This window comes from Carlito syrichta, unplaced genomic scaffold (genome assembly GCF_000164805.1).
Source record: "Carlito syrichta isolate Samal-C Ts95f unplaced genomic scaffold, Tarsius_syrichta-2.0.1 Scaffold306879, whole genome shotgun sequence".
NCBI classification, from domain to species: Eukaryota; Metazoa; Chordata; class Mammalia; order Primates; family Tarsiidae; genus Carlito; species Carlito syrichta.
The window spans coordinates 280,273-297,864 of NW_007250975.1; the positions used below are offsets into that span (position 1 = coordinate 280,273).

General features: G+C 36.5%; 1 protein-coding gene across 1 annotated transcript in view; it reads left to right on the forward strand.

Moving 5' to 3' along the window:
• The first annotated feature begins 3,503 nt into the window (after window positions 1-3,503).
• The window catches only part of CPS1 (carbamoyl-phosphate synthase 1), a 116,680-nt gene continuing 102,591 nt past the window's right edge, over window positions 3,504-17,592 (forward strand). The window contains exon 1 of the mRNA XM_008063502.2: window positions 3,504-3,822. Coding sequence (XP_008061693.1) covers window positions 3,697-3,822 — 126 coding nt within the window. The 5' untranslated portion in view covers window positions 3,504-3,696. The remainder of the gene's footprint in view (window positions 3,823-17,592) is intronic.

Sequence of the window (17,592 nt, forward strand, 5' to 3'; positions counted from 1 at the left end):
CCGCTGCCACCCTGGCAATAACCCGCTACTGCCAATCCCATTCTTACAGGATTATGATCAATGTTCAGGGTCCGCTTATGAGTGAGAACATGTGATACTCTGTTCTTTGTTTCTGTGATAGATCACTGAGTATGACAGACTCTAAATCTTGTTGCTGCGAAGTCCATATGTTTGTCCTTCTTTATGGCTGCATAATATTCCAACATGTATATGTACCACATTTTTTATTCAGTCCAGTTTTGGTGAGCAGCATGGTTGATTCCATGTTTTTGCTATTGTGAATAGTTCACACCCACATTTCTATTTGGACCTTAGAATAGCAGAATTCTGTCCTAGAGTTGTTGATGTCTCTCTGGAAAACCATGTTTAGTTAATCATACTTTTTGATCAACTGTTATAAATGGTGATGAGGTCTTTTCCTTGGTCAAACTCTGGACTCCTCAGCACTCCCAGCATCAAAATTTATTAAAGTACAAAGAATGAAGGGAAGAAACATACTATAATGTTCATAGCAGGGGTAACTCTGGGTAATGGGATTATCACTGATTTAAATTTATTTTTCATCTTTAAAATTTCCATAATTAGTATTTTTCTATGTCATTATTTTCTAAATTAAAGAAAGACAGCTGTCACTGTACACCCTCTGACACACACACACACACAAACACACACACACACACACACACACACACACACACACACACAGTAAAAGATGAGGCAAAGACTTAAGCTGGTATTGGACTACATTATTAAGCACTGCTTCTAAGTCCTCAATTTTTTAAGATGAGAGTTTTCCTTTTGCTATTTTCATCCTTGTCCAATTCATTTTTCTGTGGTCTTTCTTTTTAAAAATACCTTTTTTTTTTTTTTTTTTTTTTTTTGCGTTGGAGTCTTATTCTGTCGCCTAGGCTGGAGTGTAGTGATACACTCATGGCCACCCCACTGTCGACATGCTGGACTCTGGCTATCCTTCGGCCTCAGCCTTCCAAGCCTTCCAAGTAGCCGGAACTACAGGCGTATGCTACCACAGCCGGCTAATTTTTGATTTATTGTAGAGACAAAGTCTTGTCAAGTTGCCCGGGCTGGTCTGGAACCCACGGGCTCAAGCAATCCACCTGGCTTGGCCTCCAAAGCGCTGGGATGGCAGGCTGAACAACAGAACCCCACCTTATTTTAAAGATGTGGAGTACAAGTCTGGAGTAGGTACAGAAGTGGCCTACGTGCAAGTGAAGTTTGGGTCACTTCTGTACCTAATCCATTGGCCCTCATTCCACCTGGTTTAGGATCAGGTACTCTTGGTGAAGTTATATGCCTCCCCCCACCCCCAGCAGTATCTTGCTACTGCCAATCCCTTTCTTGTAGTATTAGGATAAATATTCAAGTTCCACTTATGAGTAAGAACATGTGGTATTCAGTTCTTCATTTCTGTTATAGATCATTGAGTATGGTAGACTCTAAATCCATCCAAGTTGCTGAAAAGTTCATAATTTTGTCCTTGTTTATGGCTTGTAATATTCCATCATGTATATATATCATGTTTTTAATCCAGTCCACTTTCAATGGGAAGCACGACTGATTCTATGTTTTTGCTATTGTGAATAGTGCTGCACAAGACATAAAACCATCAAGAGAATGAAGAGACAGTCCACAGAATGGGAAAAAAACACTTGCCAATTGATTATCTGACAAAGACTTAACATCCAGGATGTACAAGGAACTCAAACGTGCCCAAAGTAAAAAATCCAACAGCTCTGCAAAAAAGTGGGCTAAAAACATGAATAGATACTTCTCAAAAGAAAACACACAAACAACCAATAGATACATGAAAATTGCTCAGCCTCATTAATCATCAAAGAAATGATTATTAATCACACTGAGATACCACCTGAGGTCTTTCTTGAGCAAAAATTTCATCTTTATTTCTTGTTCAAAATACCTCTGGTCTACCGTGACCACTATGGATTAGGGTCAACCATTTTAAGGTACACAAAGTCTTCCATGATATGGTGGCTGCTCTCTTACTCATCTCGTGCCCTGTGCATAGGTTTTGTTTTTTTTAAATATGCTGCATGACTTCATGCCTCTACACTACTGCTCATGCTATCCCTTCTGTCCCTCCTCCCCTCCCCCCCATCTAAAAGCAGTGCTTACATCCTTCGGTATAACACGGTTCAACATAAACCCCACTTAAGCTTTACTGGGTGTGTACAAGGAGCTTCATCTCTCTTCCCCGCCTCATTTGTTTATTTTCCTATTGGATCTGGGCATACTTCCATGGCATTAATCATTTTATTAACTACTTTTATACATTAGTATGAGACCATCTTGTTTAGCTTTCTATCACCAGGAGCTGTGAAGTACTTTGAAATCAGAGTATGTTTATGCATGAATACATTAATACAGAAGATTTAGCTTAAACTTTGTTCCCTAAAAAAAAAAATCATCCCCACTCTCCACCCTCTATCCAACCCTGGTTCTGTTTCAGTGAAGTTCACAGTCTCTTTGCCAGTCTAGGTCATCTTTTCTGCTATGGGGAGTCTTAGGAATGAGGGTTCATGCTTTCATTCCTTGGCCTCCTTTGCAAGGTTGTCAAAGGACGATGCTGCAAGTCTTCCTGTTCTACATAGACACACGACTTAAGTGAGATCTTCCACCAGCCAAGGAGACCCTTCGACTGCCTTATTGAGCATGGGACTTGAGGGTTAAGGGAATCAGTTTTGCTCAGGTTGGAGCATAAATTCTATATGAAACATTCTAATAACTAAAAAATCTTGACTTAGAAATGGTGCTTATAAGGGAAGGGGCAGGGGACACACCTCATCAACAAGCGTACCGCATAATGAACATTTATATACCTAACCCATTGTACCCCACATATTTAAAATTTAAAAATTTATAAAAAAAAGAAATAGAGCTTATATTAAAGTCAGTGCTTGCCACTGTTTCACAAACTTTTTACAAATTTGAGAAACTTACGAGGAGTATAAACTTTGTTTCAGCTGTGTTTTACTTGATATTATTGGTTGCTTTGAATTTGGAACACAGAACAATTCAATAGTAAGAATACAATATACTCTTTTATTAACCCCAGAAATAATGTAGATAGGTTTACTCTATAATGGGGGAGAAAAGTTTATTCTGATATCTGTTTTTACTACATGTAGTTTCCACTGATTTATTTTTCCAAGCAGAAAATGGCAAGGACTCAGGTTTCTCTGAGAACCCCAAACCTCTTTTGAGGCAAATTGCGCATCACATCTAACACAAGTAAGATCCTTTGATCCTTAGTGTTATTAGATAGCTTCTACTCTTTAGGATAGATGATATTCCTAAAGTTGTCCATGATGTCTAGGTCATTCTGTTCAGCTGCATAAGCAATTCCTTTGATAGATGACCGGTTTTCTACAACACTAGCATTATTTCAGCAGGAGAAGGTAGTATTTGATGTGTTGCAATTTGTATTACATGTCCACGGAACAACTCTGGACATTACCTTGGGAGGAGGAGCTAAGAGAAGGAGGAGCAGTGGTTGAAGACATTTAATGGCAGAATGAATGGAAAGCTAAAGTTTGCTGTGTGGTCAGCCTTCACCACGGACTGCACACCAGCTTTCTTTTACATGCATTAAAAAGTTTCATAAAAGTCTCATACAATATATGTGATTTCATCCAACTGTAGTCACAAATCATCTTCAAAATGACGAGAATTTTGACAGCTTGCAAAGTGGTAAGGACCCTGAAGATCGGTCCTGGCTTTACCAGTGTGACTGCACACCAACCATGGAAATTTTCAAGACCCGGCATCAGGCTCCTTTCTGTCAAGGTAATATTAATTATTTCTGATAAAATTATAGGGGATGTAGAAGCAAAGGCATCCCTTACCAAGAAACTATAGTTTTGAATGTGTTCTACTAACCACCGAAATAACATAGATAAGTCTACTCTATATTTGGGGAGAAAAGTTTATTTGGAGGTCCTTTTTACTACATGTAGTTTCCATGGGCTTTTTCCAGGCAGAAAATGGCAAGGGCTCAGGTTTCTTTGGGAATTCAAAATCTTTATTCTACTGTGAATAGAGTTCTAAAGTATTAATATTTGTTTTACTATAGAGCCTACTGATTTAGCAAATGCTCATTTTTATCTTCTCTGAGAAAAATTATAGTAATTTTTACCCAGCATAAAGTATGGTCACAATTCCTGGGAACATGTAAAATGTCGGTGCACTGCTTAGAAAAAGAAACGTTTTAAAAAGCCACCATAGGTTGCTTTTTCTGTTCTTCGATGCTTTTGCTCATCATTTTGGGTTCAGCAGATGGAGTTGCTTGTGTGTAAGAGCCACATCACAGTATATAGTGTGTTAAGATCCTGTTCTGAAAATAGGGCTTGCTGAAATGTTTTCTCTTTTGAAATATCATTTAAAAAATTTTGAGCCAGGCATGGTGTCCCACGCCTGTCATTCCAGCACTTTGGGAGGTGGAGGGAAGAGGAATGCTTGAGCTTATGGGTTCTAGATTAGCCTGGCAACATGGTGAGACCTTGTATTTATAAAAAAAAAAAAAAAATATAGCCAGGGCATGGTGGCACACACCTTTTAGTTCCAGTTACTTGGAAAGCTGAAGCTAAAGGATCTCCTGAAACCAGCAGATCAAGACTGCAGTGGCCATGAATGTGCCACCACACTCCAGTATGGCCAACAGAGTGAGACTTTGATTCCAAAAAAAAAAAAAAAAAAAAGAAAGAAAAGGACTATGTAATTATGATATTTACAGGTCATCATGTAGACACTGCTTTACTTTTTTTCCTTTTAGTTATTATTTTAGAAGGACAAATTTATTATTATTTTTTTTCATTTTGCAGATCAAAACACTGTGAGGTAAATGGCAGCTGATAATTCTGTCCTTACACATGTATCTAAAATTGAAGGGACAAATTCAGGAAGGGAACACACTTCGCCCTTCCCTTCACTCCCTACTGCTGAATTATGAAATTCCTATAGGAACCTGTATGCCTTCCTATAACATTACGAAAACATTTATTACCAGAGAATTTGAAATTACTCCAGGGAAACTTTCCCAAGTAAAAATTATCTTTAGTGAATGTAAAGTTTAAGTAATCACAGTAAACTTTAATTATATTGCCTCTTAGTAGTAAAGGCTATAAAATGTGAAATAAAAAATAAAACAAAACCTCTAGCTGTTGATGTAAAAGTAGGCTCTAATACTTTTGAGTGTTCTGCTTATACTTTACATGCTTACAGGGTTGATTAAAAATCTTCCAGATGCTTCTGCTTCAGTTGCTCAAGTCAGGCTTCAGTGGGGTTTTAGTCCTGACACTTGCAGGGCTAAGAAATATCTACAGATTCCTGCGGTCTCCAGGGATAGGAGTAGGGAAGGAATAGGAGTGGGAAAGGCATAGAAGTAAAGGAGAGGAAGAATGATGGAGACACAGAGACAGGAAGAGAGAAGGGGAAGAGGAGGGAGAGAGGGTGAGAGAGGGAGAGAAGGGAAGAGAGAGAGAGAGAGAGAGAGACAGAGAGAGGGGGAGAAAGAGAGAGAGAGAGAGAGAGAGAGAGAGAGAGAGAGAGAGAGAGAGAGAGAGACTAGCCTAAGTTTGGGAGAATGGAGAGAACACAGGTCATAGCATCAGTGACATGTTAACAGCTTCAGCCTTTCACATTGAGAAGATTCTCACAGGAGTATAGGAAACTATTGTCTTAAATTTAAAAAAATTTCTTGGATTTAGTTTGATCATAGCAAGAGATGGAAAGGAGAATATTCTAAACCGTCATCAAAGGCATACTACCTAAATGGAAACTTTGGGAATGCATATTTGGTTTCAGTTTAGCATTATTAACACCTTAAGTATACTCATACATCACCTCAGAAAAAAATAAACAAAAATGAAAATAATATCACCGATGATTATACATGTCTCCTAATACTTCAAATGTGGGTCACTTGGAATAACTTTTTTTTCACACAGAAGTAGATAGTTAAGTATAGGTGTGTCTCTGGTGGATGCCAGGAACAAATTGAGTGACTACTTAAAATGGCATAGATGCATCTGAGATTAGAAGACAATCCCCCAGGATCACAATAAGTACTCCATACAACCACAACCACAACAAAACAGTCTAATTATGTGGATGGACCTCTGTGAAAACAGTTCTTCTAGCTCATGGTGACAGATCTCTTTCAAGGGCTGCCACAGCGCATAGCTAGGAATGACAAATTTGTAGGAGGAACAAGCCATCATTTTGTGGTGTAAAAGCCATTACTCACACTCAATCATTACTGGCCAGAGTTTTGGAAGAATGCCAGGTACAAAAAAATAGGAATTCTTGAAGTTCCCAACAGTGAATTAAAATTTGATAGAGCAGTCCATGGAGACTTGTGCTATTATTCACTTATTTTGAAGTCGTTCTCTACCTACTTTTCTTTCTGCCATCACTTTTTAAAACTCAACTTTCTTAAAACGATATATCCAAATTTACTCTTTTTAGAAGAGCATCATATTTTAAAGATTGTTAAAATCATTAATAAGTAGTTACATAATGGTCAGTAAAGGGCCGTGAGGACGGTCACTAAAGGTTAGTAGCATTATGGCTAGTTATAGATAGTAAATGGATTGTGAAAGACACCCTGTGGTCAGATCTGTAATCATTGCCCTGTAAATCATGTTGCTTTTTCGAAGCCCTTGGAGGTCACTTTTCCTTTGCTTCTTGGCAGAGACAGAGAGGGAAAGTTTGACGACAGCAGTGACGCACTTTTATTTTTATGTGGCCTTTCTTTGCGTATTTGTTTGTGGCTAATATTTGTAGAGTGTGCTTTGCCAATTTGACATAGGTGCATCTTAATTACAGGAAAGCATTTCAAGGGGGTCTATATTTTAAAGAAAGTATCAACTCTTAAGGGGATAAATGATCAACAACCATAAGATCTGAAAGTTTTAGAGACCATAATCATTTTCTATTAGTACTGAAAATGTTCGGCTCTCATTCTTACGTTGAGCTATTTGCAACAGTGTAGTAGAGAATGCTCTGGATGGGGAATAAAAATATCTGGGTTTTTTTGGGGTGGGGGTGAGTCAAAGTCTCATTCTGTTACCCATACTGGAGTGCAGTGGCACACTCATGGCCACCACAGCCTCAACTTGCTAGGCTCAGGTGATCTTTCCGCCTCAACCTTCCAAGTAGCCGGAACTATAGGTGCGTACCACCACGCCCAGCTACTTTTTTACTTATTGTAGAAACAAAGTCTTGCCAAGTTGCCTAGGCTTGTCTCGAACCCCTGGGTAAAGGCAATCCTCTTGCCTCTGCTACCCAAGGTGCTAGGATTATAGGTGTGAGCCTCCACACCTGGCCTAAGATCTGGTTTCTAACCCCTGTTAAGCATTTCTTAATGCTCTGACCTTGGTCAAGTCACATATTCTCTGCACCTAAATTTGTCATCTGTGGTGTGGAAATGATTCCTAATTTACTCAAAGGATTATGTGATCGTCATACATAATCAATGCTTAAAAACCAATAAAATACTTTAATGAAAAAATTAGGCACTTAAAGTAATTCTGTTCTATACATTTTATTAGAAGGCCTTATTAGAGGATTAGATCAGAGCATCCTCATGATTTTTATGAAATACAAGTTATTATAATGACAAAATATTTTATAAGGATTCTCAAATATTTATAATATTGATTCTTTTACCTTTGCCTTAATAGTAAACCTACCTCTAGGAAGATTTTTTAAAATAATGAATCAGACTTGAGGACTCTGAAGTAAAAATAATCTTTTTTGCAGTATGACAAATTAGGCTCCAAAATGCAAGATATGCATCATAACATGCTATTTCATTCATTCATTCATTATTTAATGAACACGGAACATTTTCCATGGAAGTATATAAGAAGAATAATAGATAGAAATAAGTAACTTACAAATTTAAAAATTCTGAATTCATAAGTCTTGGAAAGTCACCAAGACTAAATAGTTTTATTTTTACTTGCAAATGAATTTGGAAATCAAAGGTATTAAATTGAAAAGGTTAAGTTTACTATGAATAGAAAAGAGTTCAATATGTACTGTTTCTAACATTAATTCACTCATTTTTAAAAATGGTGACCTGCATTATAGTTAAGCCAGGAACCCAAGAGTCCAAGTGTCCTCTCTGGTACTTCAGATACAAATGAGCCCCGAGAGTCATTATTTCATTTGAAAGGCATTCATTTTGTAAGGTTTTATATTCTGATTTCAACAAGAAGCATCTATTTAGCACAATCTTGAGGAGCTATTGTCATTTGATTAGAAATTGGCAACTATGAAAACTCCCACAATTATAATCATTTAGTTATATTGTAGTGGTTTTAAAAATATTCATGGGAAACAGAATCCATTATTATATTGGAGCCTCTTTGCACTTCTTAGAGTAGGTATAAGTTTATCACATACTTTTAAGAATAACTATTTTTTTAGGCTTTTTCTACATGTAGATGCATTTTAGGGCTAGATTTCATCCATGGTAATCTAAATCTTTGAAATGATAAATTGCTTCAGCCCAAATGAGCTGTTGGAGAATGAGTTTGGATGATGGATAACTTACATATTTTTTGTGCACAATATTTTTCTGATTGGGGAGTGGTCTTTTTTCTGAATATTTTAGTTTATGTTCTCCACTTTCTATATCCTCCTTTTTAAAGATATAGACTCTTTTGTTGTCATCAACGGTGCTTTGACATGTTGTGCTTTGTGAACAATCTCTTGAACAATCTATAGGTCAAACAGCCTAGACAAGAGTGAGGCGATTGAGATAACTGGGTGCAAAATTTAAGGTGGCTCTCTCTCACTGTCAGGATCATGGTGTGCCCCCTTCATTGCTCTGCACTAGGTACCCCCCTTGGCATACCCTTAACCCAGCCCTGGAGCAGAAGATAAGAAGTTTGACTTGGCAGTTGCCTAAGGGACGAGCACGAATCTCTATGCTTGACCTAAGCTTCCCTCTCCCTCTCCCTTAAGTTCAGATTTGCTCATACTTAGCCAGACTTTCTGATTGAGGGTCCAGAGGTGACATTAGGCCTTTTTATTTATTTTAAAGATATGGGGTAGGATTCAGGATTAGGTATACAAGTGGTTATTGTACAGGTAAAATTCGGGCCTCCCTTTGGTCTCCACTTCACCTGGTTTGAAATCAGCTTCCCTGATTGATGTTGTGTATTTTCCACCCTCACCCCCGCAGTACCCTGCTACTGCCAATCCCTTTCTTACAGTATTATGGTAAATGTTCAGGGTCCGCTTATGAGTGAGAATGTGTGGTACTCTGTCCTTTGCTCTGTTCTTTGTTTCTATGGCAGGTCACTGAGTATGATAAGACTCTAAATCCTTCCAAGTTGCTGTGAAGTCGATATGTTTGTTTTTCTTTATGGCTGTGTAATATTCTGTTAGGTAAATGTACCATATTTAAAAAAATCCAGTCCAGTTTCAATGGGCAGCACTGTTGGTTCCATGTTTTTGGCACTGTAAACAGTGCTGCAGTTAACATGCATGTGCAGGTATCTTTTTTGTAGAATGATTTGAGTTCCTCCAGGTAGATTCTCAGTAGGGGGATTGATGGGTCATATGAAATGTCAATGTCTAGTTTTTTCAGAAATCACCACACTGTTTTCCAAAGAGGTGCATGCGTTTGCATTCCCAGGACATCAGGTCTTACTGCTACAAAAATGGAGACTCTTCCTCTGCTCATATATCCCCATGCATATTTGCAACTTGTTCCAAAGGCTGAGGGGTGCACAGAAAGTTTTCAGTGTCTCTTTTGCAGTGATCACACCAGAGTTTATTTCAAAGCTGCAGGAGGAGTTTGCTATGCTACAAGGACGACCCTTGATGTGACTAGTATCTTCTCTAGTAATTTCTTTACAATGACCGAGGCTTGAAGAGAGCTGCATGGACCAGGGTCAAAGCTGGTGTCAGGCTCCTCAGCCCTAGTCATTTTTAGCTTACACTTGATTTTTATTTCATGTGGTCAAAATGAGTTCAACTTATACGAATATTTTCGGGCTACTATGCTTTCCTTCTCTTTTTTTCTTGATTCATTAGATGTCATACAATGACATTTTAAATTACATAGAGAGGTAATTGAGTAATGTGAAGTTCTCATAAATGAAACAATGGTGTTGCTATATCATTATAGGATTTTACTGAACACATTTTTTTTCTATGATGTAGACCATGTTCATTTATTATGATACAGTGAAAATTAGCTTACAATATTGTTGTTTTCTTGATTCAGAACAACTTGCCACATAGCAGATGTTCAGTAAGTGTTTATTAATAAACCTACACTTTATGAACATATTTTGGGATGGAGCTCTTATAAGTGCTATATTTTATTTAAAATGAAAAACAAAACCAGAATAAACATTACTCATGAATCTGAATCTTTTGTTTATAAATGCCTAGAAGTATCCAAGTAAATTAACCTTGTGGATTTCCCTCCCAACATTGGCTTATATTTAACTAAAGGCCAATAACTTAATATTAACTTAGGATGTTGAAAGACTATTAACCTAGAGTGTTGTAAGGCTTAATTGATTGTTGCTGACACATTACTTCGAATCTTGAAGTGTTGGACCTTCAGTTCTCATTAAATATGCTAAAGACAAATCGTTCTGTAATTCTGAATTTTCAGTATTCATAATTTAATAGCATAACTCCAAGAATGAAAAATAAGATTTCACTTATTAATATAAAACATTTCATAATTTTAATTTCTTACCATATTATCTACACAATAATTATCTGAAATAAATTCTGGTTTTGGGTTTGCTATTTTTCAAGACTTGGTTCAGATTTATTTCTTAAGAGGGTGTGTCCTGAGGTGAACAATAACTAAAAAACATCAGGTAAGCCAGAAATCAAATATGTTATATAGCTTAAGGCCCTGATGAAATAAACTTGTGGGGATTCTACTGTTTCTGATATGTGAATCATTTACATAGTTTTATGAATGAACAGCAATAAAGATTCCTAGAGTAAATTATTTTCATTTCTACTACTAGTCTAAGGGGATTAATATCTTTCTATATTTTTTTCAAATCTTTTATGGACTTTATTGTTGAAACAGCTTTAACATTTTACTAGTGAATTCTCATGCCCTAGAGAAGAAACTTCACAGATATGTGAAGCTGCAGTGAACACAAGGACACATGTATGTCTGTTTTTGCATGCAAATAATATAGCAAATTCTGCCAGAATTTTAATCAGACCTCAAACACCAGATGCATCTTTTTAATTTGACATTTTGTTATTGTGCTTATATATATGAAGCCATAATTGTTGTTTAACCTGACTTCAGAATGTTCTAAATCATTTCTTTTGCTATTGTTTTATTGCTTACTCAAGAGCTCATTTATATACTGAAATATATCTCAATGCAACACAGATTTGATTTTTCATTTCTTTTTCATTTGTTGTTACATTTTGAGGACAGGTGGTTTAAATTTTAGAAAAAGAGGATTTCTGCTATATGACTATCAGCAATTCTATAAATAGGACATTTTAGGGCAATGCTGTTTATAAGTTGACATATTTCTTCCACTTCAACCAAAATATTGTCATCTGTTTGTAATAAAACATGCTATTCAGTTTTCAATGAATTTCTTTCTTATATAGTTCTGTAGACTCCACATATGCAAAAGTCTAATGTAATTTTAGACTGCAAGAAAAGTCTCGTTTTGACTTGTTTCTAGTCTCGAAATAAAAGACCTACAGAAAACTGACTCAAAGTAAAGGATCAATATCTTAAAAATTAGCTTAGAATGATGCTTGGTTGTGGACAATACATGAACAAGAAGTAGATAATTTTTAATAACATAATACTGAATTCAAAGTAAAAGCCTAACAATAATAATACACACTAAGATGTTTCAGAAACTCTTACAAATTAAATTATAAATTATGTTTGAGTTTTGATCATTTCTTTCTAAGACTCAGCCTTCTAACTCAGTTTAGCATAGCACCAGGAACACATTTTCAAAGCTTTTTGAAGGGGACTGTAGCTGTATGACTCCCATTAATAGTTGTTGCTTTGTTCTTATCCTGTAAAATGCTGTGAAACATCTACCCCTTTAAACTTGATCTAAAACTGAGAGCAATAAGTACAAAATTCAGTCATTTATTTGTGGTCTCATAAAGCTAATCAACCATCTTACTTGGAAACAGAATAGAACCTTAAATGTAGGTTTACAATTAATCTTAATATTGAGGAAAAATTAAATGCCCTAAAGAGATGAGATGTTTGGAGAAATGCCAGATCTTCTTGCTGTATTTTATATGTTGTAACATCATTAGAAAAACAAAGTATTTTATGACAACAGTGAAACAATAGTACCGACATCTATAGCAGAAAAACCAACAGATGACCATTGAGCATTTATAGAAATTTCTATTTATAGACACATCCTCGGAGAAATGTATTTTTGTAAAAATTACTGATAATTTATAAAGGAATCCCCAGGTTTTACAAATATTAAAAAAATGCAACATCAAAGTCACTTTAGAATGCCCATTTACAAAGTAAACAAGAATGGGGATCACATAAATATTTTTGTAATTCAGTTTAATTTAGAGAAAAAGTATCAAATAAAGTTAGAAAGTAAAAAATAAAAAATTGACTCATATACAGAAGATGCCAAAAATGTATACACATTTTAAGAAAGAAAAAAGTTATGTTAAAATTGTAATACTCGATATACAGCAATAACAAATGATGAATACAAATCACGTTTGACTTCTGCAATTACAAGAGGTGCTCAAAGTGGTTACCACCAGCGTAACTAAAAATAATACATAGAGAACATCTCTTAAAATGTATTTATACACACACACACACACACACACACACACACACACACACACACACGTATATATAAAGTTCAGTATATAAATGAGCTCTTGAGTAAGTAAATGCCAAAAGAAGCATACACATTTTAAGAGATGTCCTCTATGTAATACTTTTTCAAGTTGAATTGAATTATTGTAGCAATGTGTAGTACAACATTCACTCAAAAGACAGTATTAATCAAATGAATGCTAGAGTCACCATGCGAGAGGCCGGGCAGTCAAAGAAGATGGCAGAAGCATGGTTATCTCTTGAGTAGTGTAAGACTGTTTTGAAGCCGTATTTGAAATTCGAGAACATGGTGGAAGCACAACGACAAAGGAGGCGTGAGTACACTACAGAGCCTTCAGCACATCTAGCAATCGCATGCATTCGTGATATGTTTTGGATGCATGGTACTGTGCTTTGGATGCATGGTACTGCTGCAGTCTGCTGTAATCCGAAGTGTCTGGACACTGATGGTAACCACTTTGAGCACCTCTTGTAATTGCAGAAGTCAAACGTGACTTGTATTCATCTTTTGTTATTGGCACATTGCATATTGAGTATTACAATTTGAATATAGTTTTTTTATTTCTTAAAATGTGCATACATTTTTTGGCACTCTGTATATTAAAATTTAGTTTGAATCCATTTAAATATCATGTGCAGAAAACTCTATAATTTTTATGAAAGTTCCTCCAATAAATTTGCAAATAAAAGTAACATTTAGTATCACTAGGTCATGGAGACAAATAATTTCAATCTTTACTCTTAACATTCATGTAAAGTAACAAGGGAACACAATTTCTGATTACTTATTCTATAAACTTACTGGCTCCTAGATACCTAATATCTATATACTCTAGTCTAAAGAATGTCAGACTGCGATTGGAAACTAGTTTTTGCACATTGTTCTTGATATCCATATTGGCTACAATCCTTGGCTTATTTTTGGGGGGCTTGTTTATATGTTTTACAAATATAATTACATGGGTGAGTGAAGACACACATACAGACAGTTCTGAAGTGGTGGAGAAAGATAATGTTGTTAATTGTAGACACAGGGTAAGTCATGAGATTTTTAGAAAATATAGAAAAAAATCTCTTCTCTTCCTCTCTCTCCTCCTCCTTCTGCCTCTCTCTCTTGCTCTCACTCTGACTCTGACTCTTTCTCCCTGTATGAATTTTATTAGGCACTGACATGCTGAATTTGTGCTTAGTGGCCCAAATAAAGTGAATGTGCACATGTGGGCTCTACTCTTGAACATGGGGCAACTTGAAAGTAACATTAGCTTTGGCCAAGGACTTTGACTGACCATTTGGTCAAAGTACCTATCATGAATCAGGGTCTCTGGAAACAAACACTGAGATGATGTTCAGGGAGCGTCGATGATGCTTTAGGAAGTAGAATTGGGTCGAGAGGTGAACTGTGATGCAGGTTTGACAAAGTCTTGGCTAACCTGATGGGAAACTCTTGTTATCAGCATTTCCAGCACTGGACCTGGGCCTTTATGTCCCCGCCTGACTCAGTCATTGGGTATGGCGTGTGCCAGGAAGATCATGGAGTAAGGCAGCTCTCTGCAGCTGAGATAGGCCTGGAAAAAATTGACAGCAGGAGATGGTCCATTGACCTCACTCCTCAGAGCAAGGCAGTAAGTCCTTCCTGAAGGTAGTTTGAAAGGCAGATCTCCTTACCCATCACAGCATCTATGGCTCTAACGGTTTTGAAAGCTGAAGGACTCAAGGGCCTAGAATCAATGTGAATAGTTTTCAAACCTGCTGGCTCTTTTCAGAATACAGGATATAATTAATGACTTGACATTTCACTATGGCAAAATTTACAGATTTATAAATAGGTAGTTCTTTGTTGACCTGGGCCTATTGTGGCTTATCCATGACAATTTTGAATTAAAGTTGTAAATAAATTTAGAGTTCATGCTTAAATTACTTTTTAATTCCCACTTTAAAAAGTTGGAAAGCAGAAATAGAAGTAAACTTAGAAAAAGAAAAAGAGGTAATAAGTCAGACTGATTGGGTCTAGAAACCACCGGTCTCCAACTGCTAGTGGAATGATCTTTACTTCTTTAAGGCTCAGTTAACTCAAATGTAAATGGACATCTCAATATCACCTACTTCATTGTTTTTTGTGAGGATTAGATGAGAAAACCCATTAATAGCTTTAGAGATGGTGCTCACCACATTCATGCATAGTATTATTAAGGATTTCATAGATAGATGATCAGGGTGTCCTCAATGACACAGTGAGCTCCCAAATTCTATTTTTTTCAATGTGGCTTCATAATCCTATTTAAAGAAAAATACCTTTCCCAGAACAGTAGAAATGTACTATTCAAATCCAAGTACTAAATTTATTTGTGTAACTGCACATAGACTTTAATAGTCATAAATAAACATATGCAACCTGGTTTATGTCTTTATAGAGTCTCAAAGTAATGGCAAAAGGTAGAAATAAGACAGTGACAGGTCAATCTGCTTCCACAAGACATGCTTGAGAACTGTTATTTTTTACTTTTAAAAAATATTAGTATTCTAATTTGTTTTTAAAGGAAATGCTTTAACATATGGACTCAGGCTAGAGAAAAATTAGCAAAATATTTGTAGTATTTCAAGGCTGTGCCAGCATTATATATAAAACCTCAATCAAACAATAACAGTAAAAACATAAGTTCAGTTTTTTAATAGAGACAAAATAGGCTAATTATTAGTTACAAAATTGTAGGGAATTTGATATAGAAATGCAATATTGTATGTATGAGAGCACATCAGTGATTTAAACAAATACATTTACTGCTGACAGATAGTAAAATTTGGCAGCATTTTGTATGAAAAGTTGAGAGAAAAGAGAATGATCGGGTTATATGTATTGAATTCAGTTTTATTCCTTTTCTCTAGTGATGGAGGATTAGATTTCTAGATAACATAGATCATTAATAATATTACTAATAAAATGATATTAATAATATAATATTACTAATAGATATAATATTGCTAATATAAATTCATGAGGAAATAGCAACCGCAAGATTTGGAAATCAACTTCTAGACTCTTCTTCTGAAGGTATTACCTGTAGGACACCTGTTTGGTATGTGAAAGCCTAAGGTACTTGCTGGGAAGTACTTGCTACCTAGCCTCAAATTATTCATTGTTTTCGTCTTCTATCTTTTAGCACAAACTACACCTATGTAGAATATCTGTCTTTGCTGTTAAGAGGAGAAAGTGAAAATAAGTAAAAATAATCAGAAGTCGGTGGACATCAAGTAATTATTTTGAAATATCATAGTGTCAACATTGTAACCTCCTAATATCACTTAATGAACCATATTTCTATGCATTCACCAAGTATGTAGTGACCACATGACTGTGCAAACAGCAGTGGGCTATTTGTGTGGGGATATAAAGTTGAATTAGACATTGTGCTTTCTCTTTCAGAAGTCTCAATCTAGTAGGGCAGACTAATAACCTGAGGCAATTAAAACACCAAGCAACACACAAACAGTATTCACTGAATGCAGTGGGAGAACAAGAAGATCAGTGATTAATTTGGACCTGAGGGATCTTTGAGAACACATCATGGGCACCAGGAGGAATAACCAGGATGTAAACAGACAACACTTATGCACAAAGGATTGACATAGAGAGGTGGACAGTATTATATAGAGAGTGGATCAGCAGAGGGAACTTTGGATGTCGACTGAGGAATTTGGATAAGAGTTATCCCATGAACGTTTAAGAAAAATAACAACTGCTCTGCATAGGACGGGTAGAAGTGGGGAGGGACTGAAGGCAGGCAGAATAATTAAGAGGTAAGTGATGATGAGGCTTTCCGCTTAGGTGGTGTCAGCACAATATCCTGCAACGCGGAGTTAATTCTAGAAGGAAATAGGTGACTCTTTTTTAGTCATTATCATCATTATTAGTAATTGTTCGACGCTGTGTGATGAAGTGGAACTATTTTTATTTTTATTTATTTTATTTTTATTTTTATTTTTGGAGTTGGAGTCTCCCTCTGTCACCCGGGCTGGAGTGCAGTGGCACAATCAGGCCCACGGCGGCCTCGACCTACTGGGCTTCGGCGATAATCCCGCCTCAGCCTTCCGAGGCGGAGCTGTTTTTAACTGGAATATTAATTAAGTAACCTTATTGTCTGGCCTATAGGACCTGATGTGACTTGAAAGTTATTACTTCCAACATAGGCTAGGAAAAGATGCTAAGGAAGGGAATCTCCAAGAAACTTAATATTTTGGGACCTGAAATATTTGTAAAACTAACAAAGACTGGAAACATATTCAACTAGATATCTGCGTTTTAAGAAGCGGTTCAATAAAAAATAAGACAAATAAAGTAAGAATTTGAAATGTGGTTAAAAGTATAATATGAAAAATACAAGCCGGGCTTGGAGGCTCAGCCTGTCATCCCGAGCCTTTGGGAGGTGGAGGTGAGTGGATTGCCTGAGCCCGCGGGTTTGAGACCCGCCTGGGCAACTTGGCAAGACCTCATCTACAATAAATCAAAAAAATTAGCTGGGTGTGGTAGTGCACGCCTGTAGTTCCAGCTACTTAGAAGGCTGAGGTGGAAGGATCGCCGGAGCCCAGCAGGTCGAGGCTGCCGTGGCCAGGAGCGGCCACTGCACTCCAATCTGGGCGACAGAGTGAGACTCTAACTCAAAAAACAAAACAAAACAAAACAAAACAAAAATACA